This window comes from Palaemon carinicauda, chromosome 24 (assembly GCF_036898095.1).
Source record: "Palaemon carinicauda isolate YSFRI2023 chromosome 24, ASM3689809v2, whole genome shotgun sequence".
Classification (NCBI taxonomy): Eukaryota; Metazoa; Arthropoda; class Malacostraca; order Decapoda; family Palaemonidae; genus Palaemon; species Palaemon carinicauda.
The window spans coordinates 82,668,556-82,679,544 of NC_090748.1; the positions used below are offsets into that span (position 1 = coordinate 82,668,556).

Genomic DNA, 10,989 nt, shown 5'->3' on the forward strand with positions numbered 1-10,989 from the left:
GATATCACCCTTTAAGTTGGGTCTGGCGGTGAATTTGAGGCCAGGTTTGGCAGCCGCCATGGCGGCTACTGCGGCATTTGATGGAGTTTCTGCGGTGGCAGAGAGCTTGAATTTGGGTAACTGGGGCTGTTGTGCTGTTGTGACTGCGGCTTGTGGGTTGTCAATGGCCATGGCCTCGGCTAGAGGCTGTGTGACAGCGGCTAGGTTGAGGCCAGGTTGTTCTCCAGCAATTTCGGTGGCTTCCTTTAGGAGTTGCGACAGATATTCTGTACAGTTGCAGTCGTCCGTGTGCGGGACTGCCAGTTCAGATGTCTTGGTGTCTCTGGAGACTTCGAAGTCCATGGCTGCTATGTCGTCCAATGGCTCCGGAGTCGGGACCCGTGGGGTAGTAGCTGGTATGGCAATGTGGATCGGTGTTGTTGCAGTGGCATCTGGTTCCGAAGGCGTGTCTGGAGCATCCTCAGTTTCAGGTCTTGCAGGTGTCTCCTGGGTAGGTGTTACCAAGGTTGGGGTAGGTGTCTCCAGGGTAGGTGTTTCTGTAGTTGAGGTAGTTGTAGACTCTGGGGGGGGGCCGTTTATTAGGGGTACAAAAGCCTTACCCAACGCCTTCAAAAGGACAGGGAAGGGGTCTTCACTCGGTGTGGTCTCAGACGTCTGGGTGTCTCTGGAGGCATCGAAGTCCATGGCTGATGTGACGCCCAATGGCTCCGGAGTCGGTACCCGTGGTGTAGTAGCTGGTACAGCGATGTGGGTCGGTGTCATTGCATGGCAGCTGGTTCAGGTGGCGTGTTGATCTCTGGAAAGCTTTGGGTCAAGAGATTCTGTAGACACGTCGGGCAGTCGCAATCCTGGTCTAGAGGAACTGGTGTACTGCAGACTTCCTTAAAGGCTGCATCCCTGTATCGTCCATGTACACGGTATCTCCTGCCGAAGATTTTTTCTTGGTAAGGTGGCTGTGGAGGATAAGTAGGCATGTCCATATATTCTGGTCAGTGATTCCTTTGTATGAAGTGGGGGATGCATGCTAGTGTCAACCTATAGCATTCACTGCAGTTGCACTTCTTGCTGTGGCAGACCAACATTGGGTCCTTGGATTCGACCCCTATGTGGTCGATAAGTTGCTGCCTGTAGTTCCGGTACCTTAGGCAAAAATTGCACTTGCACCGTTGATCATTGCTCTTGCAGGAGTAAATCTATACTGGGTATAAGGTCCTTCCAAAGGTATGGAAGTGTAGTCATACTGGCTGTTTTACAGACAAAAGGCCGAAAAATACAGCCAGTCTCTTCTCCTTACAACTGGCGTCCACCCACTCAAGTGTTGGGCAGGGCCAAAGTAGCTTAACTAGGTTTCCCTGGTGGTCCACCCATCCAAGTGTGAACAGAGTCAGTGCGGCTTAACTTAAGGGGCCCATACACATTCAAAAAAAGCGTCAAAATTTTGCTTCAAAATTTTGATGCAAAATTTGAGTGTGTGTGGGACGTTTTGATGTCAAAAAAAGATATGAAGCAAAATTTTGATGGATCAAATCCGTTTTGATTTTTTTTGACGAGTCGTCAAATTTTTGATGCGTGTGTGGGCTCCTGTCAAAATTTTGATCAAACTTTTTAGTTCGCAGGTGACTGACGAGGAGATAGGATCACCATGTCTGTGAAGAAGGAGACCGAAAAGAAATTTTTGATTGAAGTTTTCGACCCCTTGATTATTCTACCTTTTTTTTATTCGACTCCTTGCATATTCAACCCCTTATTTATTTGACCCTTTTACTTATTCGATCGTTTACTTATTCAACCCTTTGACTATTCTACCTCTTTCTTGTACCCGTTGAAATACTAACACTAAAGAGCTATTGGGTCCTTTGACTGTCCAGACAGTACTACATTGGATCCATCTCTCTGGTTACGGTTAATTTTTCTTTAGCCATTAATGAAAAAATGCAGGATTTCTTTGTATTAGTGCACATACACACATATACCTATGAAATATATGCATACAAACACACACACACATACACACACACACACACACACATATATATATATATATATATATATATATATATATATATATATATATATATTTATATATATATATATACACATACATACTTACTGAAAAACTTGAAATGTTTCATTTTTCCTTGTTTCCTTTCCTCACTGGGCTATTTTCCCTGTTGGGACCCCTTGTCTTGTAGCATATCCTGCTTTTCCTACTAGGGTTGTAGCTTGGCAATTAATAGTAAATAGTAAATGACCGAAAACAATATATTTTTACCGAGAATTTCCGATTAAAATTATGGTTTTTTGTAAGTGTTAACTATTTGTAATTACAGGTTTCATTGTCAACGAAGAACTCTTGTTGTTGTTGTTGTTGTTCTTTGTGTTGTTATTCATATTGTTTTAGGATGGCTACTACTACTACTACTACTACTACTACTATTATTATTATCATTATTATTATTATTATTATTATTATTATTTTATTATATCGTGGTAGATTATATAATTGGTTAACGTATTATTTCACACATTTCACGTTCAAATGAATCGATTTATATTTATATACCGGTATATATATATATATATATATATATATATATATATATATATATATATATATATATATATATATATATATATATATATATATATATGTATGTATAGACCTGCATTTTATTACAGGGATTTGGAATGGTCTGTAATGTGTATACTTATGTCCTTAGTCGCGTGTATAGCGCTTAGTCATTGGGGTTGTCGGCGAATGTTGAGGGATAAGACCTTCAAAAGTTCAAACTACCAGTGAATGTATTTATGTTGATCAGGCTGACACAAGTCTCTTATTATAGTTTATATATGAAAGATCTATTTTGATGTCCATTTCCGACGTTTACCATGAGGTTTATCTGAGTCCAATGCCAACACTAGTGCATCCATGTCAAAGATTTTGACGATACTGAATTTTGATGGGAAAAACGTCTATACGTGTTTGGGCAATTATGCATCAAAATTCTGATGCAAAATTTTGACGCTTTTTTTGAACGTGTATGGGCCCCTTTAGTCTTCCAAGCAGCGTTACCAACAAATTTTTGCTAAATTATGCTAGTCGGATGAAAAATATATGCTAAAAAGCAAGAATTTATGCTAAATGTGGTATGATATAATGCAAGAATTATGCTCACTAATTATTATTGCATTAAACATTTCCATAATACATTTGAGTTAAAATAACATAATGGACCTTTTCAGTGTTTATATTAGGTGAAATGATACGAATGTGACTGTTTTGATTTAATAATTGGATATATTTGATGAAAACTTGTTAGAAAATTGAAATAAAATATCCTTTTTCTTTCATATTTCACATATGCAATTAGCTACCTGCACAATGCGTGAAAATCTCTTCAAACATAATTAACATTTTGATACTTATATAAAGAACAAAAATACTTTACTTATGAAGGAAAACATATGTATACATTCACACTTTACTGACGATATAAAGAAAATGAACAAAAAAAACATACTTTACTTATAAAGGAAAACATATGTAGGCCTATACACGCACACCTTACTGACTATGCCACTGTGGGTACATATTTCTATTCATAAAATTTATCATTGCTTTAGTGGGCTCAAATTTAATGACCCCCTCGTTATAGTGTATGCCTTCTCCAGCAATCAACTCATTTGTTAGAGTGGCGTTTTTAAGGCGGTTTCTCTTTTCATTTTTTTTTCAAGTTTACAGAGGAAAATATTCTTTCGCAATCAGCATTACTGACAGGAATTGTTAGTAATGCTTTTGCCAATTTAGACAAATTTGGATATTTACCACTTTGGTCGATTTTTGACCAGAACATTTCAGTATCCATAGTGGCATTTTGAGAAAGAGTATTATTTGCCTCCTCCCTCATCACCAGCAACCTCCATTCATTATCCAAATCTTACTCCTCTTCTGCTGCAATGATTCCAGGAAACTTTGCAGAAATATCTACTATAGACAGTTTATTGCCTCGTGCAACTTCATTTGGGTCAAGGAGGGAACAAATAGATGTCAATGTTGGGTCACTAAGAGGAAGGCGCTTTTGAAGTTGAGCTGCCAGTTCTACTACAAACAAATATAGCCTAAATCCAGGAATTATCTGCATTGTACTTCAAATATTGTGGAATTATGCTAGAATTTATGCTAAGCTCCAGATCTTTGGCGAAATTATGCTAGAATTATGCTAAAAATCTAATTATGCTAGAATTTATGCTAAGCTCCAGATCTTTGGCGAAATTATGCTAGAATTATGCTAAAAATCTAATTATGCTAGAATTTATGCTAAGCTCCAGATCTTTGGCGAAATTATGCTAGAATTATGCTAAAAATCTAATTATGCTAGAATTTATGCTAAGCTCCAGATCTTTGGCGAAATTATGCTAGAATTATGCTAAAAATATAATTATGCTAGAATTTATGCTAAGCTCCAGATCTTGGGCGAAATTATGCTAAAAGCATAAAATTATGCTAAATTTGGTAACACTGCTTCCAAGGTGATCCTCTCAGTCTGGGAGCTGGCTAGACACTGATGAGTGGTTGCACGCTCAGCGGCTCAGTACTACCCATCAAAATAATTTCGTAATATATTGATATTGTAATTTTCTGTGATTTTTTCTTTAAAATACATTTTGAGTTTAAATTCTTTTCCCAAATTAGTTTAGATTATAGATTTATCAAAATAGTATATATTTTTATAACTGTATAAGCAATTTTGTCCCTAAATTGGAGGGGGACCTTAGCTGTCAGGATGCCTGAAAACCTTAAATCAATTCAATCAATCAACCCAGGGGCTAATTTGCTTCTGAGCAACGTGCTCGGAATGAGAGTAGCAGCAACAAGAAAGGAGCAGAGGAAATCCCAAGTGTTTCTAATACTTTAGGCAATTTAAATTAGATGATTAAAGAATAAAATCAGTTAGGCCAAAGCCAAAGATGAAGAAGTAAGGAAGAGTGTCGCATTAACTAGAAAGAAAGATTAGAAAATGGCTTAGGAGAATTTGCACAACAGTCAGCCAGCGACCTAATTTGCATAGGCCCAAAGAACCGTGTCTTTTCTTAATTGCCTCCTCGTTCGGTTAAAGAAGATTCTTCAAGTGGCGAGATATCAAAGTTTACAGCAGAAAATAAGGATTAAAAGACTTTTCATTTATAATCTCACGTTGTGCCTCCAAAAACACAATTCAAGAACATTAACATTTGTATCCATAGTTTATGTTGGATGCTATTCTTAGTCCGAAATGATCAATACTTGAATTTTCTACTATTAAAAAGAATTGAAAACTGGGAAGCAAAACACTGTAGACCTACAGTAGGCCTAGTCCTTTGGGTTAGAAGTGAAGTTTCACCAAGTGTTTAATTAGATATACGAACGCACAAACAAAGCTATTCAGATAGAAAGGATAATTTTGAATGGAATTTAAACTTATGAAATTAGGACTTCACTAATGTTAAAAAAATAAACATAATTCAAATGAAACTAAAGTCATACCAAACCCTTCTTCTCTGTATATAAAAGAGCTACATATTGTCATTTTATATGTAGGCCTACATATTGTCACCAGCTATAACAAACTCTCTTCGAAGCTTTTGGCCGATAGACGAATGCTAGTTATTATTTGGAGGAGTTCAGGTAGAGATGATAGAAAGGGAAATGATAAAGATAATGAAAATGGAAAGTCGAGATAACCTTTGATACCCGGAAAGACAGAGAAGGATTTTAAGTCGAATGCAGTCCTCTTAAACCTTTTATCAGTCAATGAAATATTCTGTTTGCGATCATTTTTTTTCTTTATTCTTTTCAGTCTTACACTATTTCTCCATTACGGCTTCCTTTCTTCAATTTTGCTTTCCAAACTCTTCCCTTTCACGTAGCAATTAAAGTAATGAGAGTTTATGAAGCCTCTTTGGTTTACGACAATCGTACTATGTATTCAGTTAAAGTTGTTGGATGGAAAATAACACCGATGTTTATAGCATGAATATTAGCATTGAAAAACTTCTCTTTTATGACAAGCTTAATCAAGTTGTTTTCAAGAAATTATATACAAAACATCAACATTTGTATCCATAATCAATATTTGGTGTTGCAATTAATTCAAAGGGACTAAGAGAAACAGTTTGTTTGGGCGGAGTCACTTACTCGGATTAGTGGAGATTGTGATCTTAAGACCAATTTCACTTATTTATATTTTTTTCTTAATCGTATTTGATTTAGAATAACGGAATACATTTCTTCTTAAGAATTCTTACCAATGAAAACATCATAAAATTCATAATTATTAACGTTTATCAAATATAAATTTATCAAATAAATGAATAAACTTTGCATAAAATAATGGAGTTTGCTGATATGGAAAAAAAAATCTGACCAGTAATGACAGTGATGTCTGTATCGTCCTGGATAATCTTAAGTAAAGAGACTCGGGTTTCCGAGAGTCCGGCTTCGGGTCAAGCCCTAAGAAATCGACTCCGTTGAGGATCCTTCCTCTTGGGTGTCTTCCGATTCCGGACTACCTCTCGGTTTGGGGTTCCGAGACAGGGCAGGATAGAAAGAGAGTATCCTGTCACTGACGTCCCCCGGTTATCCAGCTAAACAGCAACAAGCTTTCTTTGGTCTGTTGTTGAATTCTTATCTTCCTTCTCAGTCTCTCTCTCTCTTTTCTTCTCATCATCAACTCTTTCTTATCCTTTTCTTGCTCCTCTACCTCATTATCATTATAACATTTGTCTGGTTTAATGGCTATTCTTTTGGCCCTCATTTAAACAGTAGACTTTTCTTTAGAAAAAAAAAATATTTAACAACACTGTTGGAAAGTATAGCTAATGCAAGAGATAGGAAGGTATAAGAAAAAAGAATAATCACTTTTCTTGTTGGCTGCTCATGGGCCAGAGCTATCTTAATCAATCAATCATTCTAATGCAAGGGAGGGACAAATTAGAGAACTCCTTGAAATGCCTTTTGATACTTTTGGGGTATAATTTGCAGTACAATTAAAGAAACGCCTCCCGTTAAATTAATGTAATTCTGATGGATGTGTTCCATTTGTTCAGAGACTAATATTATTCTTTAGATTTCCAAATATTATTTTATAGGTAGTGAGTTGGCCAGGGCACCAGCCACCCGTTGAGATACTACCACTAGAGAGTTATGGAGTCTTTTGACTGGCCAGACAGAACTGCAGTGGATCTTTCTCTCTGGTTACGGTTCATTTTCCTTTTGCCTACACACTCACACACCGAATAGTCTGGCCTATTCTCTACATATTCTCCTCTGTCCTCATACACTTGACAACACTGAGATTACCAAACAATTCCTCTTCTCTCAAGGGGTTAACAACTGAATTGTCATTGTTCAATAGCTACTTTCCTCATGGTAAGGGTAGAAGAGACTCTTTAGCTATGTTGCGCAGCTTTTCTATGAGGATACTGCAAAGAAAATAATACAGAACATTTTGAAACTTGAAGCGAACGAGACAAAGAGAGCGATGTTTCAAAATAACAGAAGATGGCCTTGAAACAGACAATTGGAAAAACATAATAGGTTAACATAAGTAATTCGAGGCCCTTTTGCGTCAATAGGCGTAGGACGAGTTGATGATATCTAATTTCATCACAACAGAACTGATTTCACGATGAAATGGGATATTTACTCTTAAAACTTTCATAATAAAAGACAGTAAAGACTGTTCTCTATGGTCAAAGAAAACAATGAAGCATTGGAAGGAAGTTTATGATCAGGATTTAGAGCTATAATTTATATGTAGTTTTAATTAATGATGATAAATTTAATATTGGTTCACACCAAAAATAAATGTCCTCGGTCCGTTGGAATGCTGCATGGTTACTGTAAGTGTGTGTGTGTGTGTGTGTGTAGATTGCCTTACCATATGTAAGACACGCGCAGTACCCATCAAAATAATTTCGTAATATAATAATATTTTAATTTTCTATGTGATTTTTCCTTTATAAAACCTTTGAAATTTAAATTATATTCCCAAATTATTTAAATTATACATTTTTCAAAATAATATATATTCTTTAGGGATTTACTTATTTTTATATCTGTATAAGCAATTTTGTCCCTAAAATCGAGGGGCTAATTTGCTTCTGAGCAACGTGCTCGGAATGAGAGTAGCAGCAACAAGAAAGGAGCAGAGGAAATCCCAAGTGTTTCTAATACTTTAGGCAATTTAAATTAGATGATTAAAGAATAAAATCAGTTAGACCAAAGCCAAAGATGAAGAAGTAAGGAAGAGTGTCGCATTAACTAGAAAGAAAGATGAGAAAATGGCTTAGGAGAATTTGCACAACAGTCAGCCCAGCGACCTAATTTGCATAGGCCCCAAAGAAACCGTGTCTTTTCTTAATTGCCTCCTCGTTCGGTTAAAGAAGATTCTTCAAGTGCGGCGATATGGAAGTTTAGAGCAGGAACATTAGGATTAGAAGACTTCTCATTTGTAAAGTATAATCTCGAAGTTGTGCTTCCATAAAACAATTCAGAACATCAACACTTGTATCCATAATCTATGTTGGATGCTACTCTTAGTCCGAAGAGATCAATACTTGAATTTTCTACTATTAAAAAAAAATTGAAAACAGGGAAGCAAAACACTAGACCTGTAGTAGGCCTAGTCCTTTGGGTTAGAAGTGAAGTTTCACCAAGTGTTTGATTAGATATACTAACGTACAAACAAGGCTATTCAGATGGAAAAGATAATTTTGAATTGAATTTAAGCTTATGAAATTAGGACTTCACTAATGTTAAAAAAAAAAAAAACAACATTTTTTTCTATATTTTGAAGTGTCCTTTCTTCTAAGTCCCTTTTTTTCATTTTCTTTCGACTGTATAATCTTTTGTTCTGCATTTTCTATCTTACATTTTATTTCCATCATTTTCCACACATTTTTTTCTTTTGCAAGATTTTTCTTCCACTTTCTAATTTTCTGAAATAAGATCCTTCTGCCTCTTGTTATGCATGTCTTTTGTTTATTGTTTTTTTTTCGGTACATATTTTTCAACAATTTTCTCCAGTATTTTGTACAGTATGTCCGTATTTACCTGTATATTATCACTTACAAATACATTTTTCCATTCTTTATTCAGTTCTTCATTTATTTCTGACCATTTTATATTCTTACTATACAAATTATATTTTCCATATCCTTCCCAACATTTTGTGCTTTGATTAATTCTGCGATCACTTGCTTTGGAATGGACTATTAATTCTATGACATTGTGGTCTGAAATTCCCGTATTATACACTATTATTTCTTTAACATAATTCACCTCATTCACAAATACTAGATCTAGGACATTTTCCTTTCTTGTTGGAATATGGTTTATTTGTTGCACATTATGTTCTAATAGCATATCTTGAAGCTTTTCAAATTGCCGCTTATCTTCTGCGCTACTATTACTCTCTTTTTTATATGTATACATACAAACACTTTCTTCTATCCGTTCTTTCCAATCCACGAAAGGAAAGTTAAAATCTCCGGATAGGAGTATATTCCAGTCTTTATGGTTTCTACATATATCATTTATTTTTGCTATTATTATGTCAAACTCCTTAGTATTTGGGGGTCTGTAAACTACAATATTCACTAGTTTTTCAAATTCAAATTCTACCGCAATCAATTCACATTCTGTGTTGCTGTATTTTTCACAGAGGTTTCCTTGATTTATGTCTCTTCCATATATTGCGGTTCCCCCTTGATCCCTATTTTTTCTGTCTGATCTATAAGTTTGGAAACCCTTTATCTGGTCATCACTGCCAGTCTCTTGGGAATACCATGTTTCACTTATATTTAATATATCTATTTTTTCAATTTGGGTTAGTTCTTCTAAGAACACTCTTTTCCTTTTAGAGTTACTCTTGACTAAACCTTGTGCATTCATCACTATTATGGTTTGTGTTTCATCCCCATTATTTAATATTGGTAATAATATGGATTCTCCCATGCTTCCTTCCTGTTCTGATATGATGTTCTTTTCTTCATTTCCCAGAATTCTGCCATTGAAAAATCCAACTTTTCTTTTATATTTGCTCTTTCGCCTTCATATTTATTTTTGTGTTTATACCTGCAATTATCCCCATATCTGCACCAACCTCTGGCATTATACATGCATTCTTTGTAGTTGGGCTCTAAATGCACATATTTGGGTTGAAAGGCCTCATATCTTGGGGCCTTTGGTGCATAGCGCGGTATATAAGCGGCCTGCTTTTTTGTTTCATTTTTGCTTTCATTTTTCTTTTCAGTTTGCTGAGTTTTCTTACTTTCATTCATGGTTGCAGGATGCATATATCAACATTTTTTGTTGAAACTGCATCCTTTTCCTTTTGGGTTTTTGCATATTTTTGGATGGAGATCTCTGCATTCGTCCTCCATATCCGTCTAAATACGCACATGTACCATATAATTCATTATTATGGCATATCTTTGGATGCTTGTAGTAGCATCTTTCGCCAAATAAGCAATTCCTCTTTTCAGCAAATTGCAGACTATATATCTTTCTTTTCTTTATTTTTTTCTTGTTCTTGCTCTTCCCTAAAAGTATGTAGGTCCGGGTAGTCTCTCTTAGGTCTATTATTTGTTTCCATCTGATAATTATTTCTTCATAAGTATGTTGTTGGATGGCATCATAAGTTATATCAATGATTTCCTCTGTATCCTTACACATTTCTTCTTCTTCTTCTTCTTCTTCTTCTTCTTCTTCTTCTTCTTCTTCTTCTTCTTCTTCTTCTTCTTCTTCTTCAGTCTCGACTTAATTATATTTTCTATCCAGACTAAGCATGTTGAGCAGAATACCTTTGTGTCTCTATTTTTTATTTTTTGCTGTATTTCAGCGCATGTAGGGTGTGTTGGAACATGGCAGGCATCACATTTTCTAATCAGTTGTTTAGGATTATTAATGGAATACCATATCTTACATGTGTTACACCATTTGGCATT

General features: G+C 35.6%; 1 protein-coding gene across 1 annotated transcript in view; it reads left to right on the forward strand.

The window, feature by feature from the left end:
• Window positions 1–4,968: 4,968 nt before the first annotated feature.
• Window positions 4,969–10,989, forward strand: part of Hat1 (histone acetyltransferase 1) — a 25,424-nt gene continuing 19,403 nt past the window's right edge. The window contains exon 1 of the mRNA XM_068348615.1: window positions 4,969–4,976. Within this exon, the coding sequence (XP_068204716.1) occupies window positions 4,969–4,976 (8 nt within the window). The remainder of the gene's footprint in view (window positions 4,977–10,989) is intronic.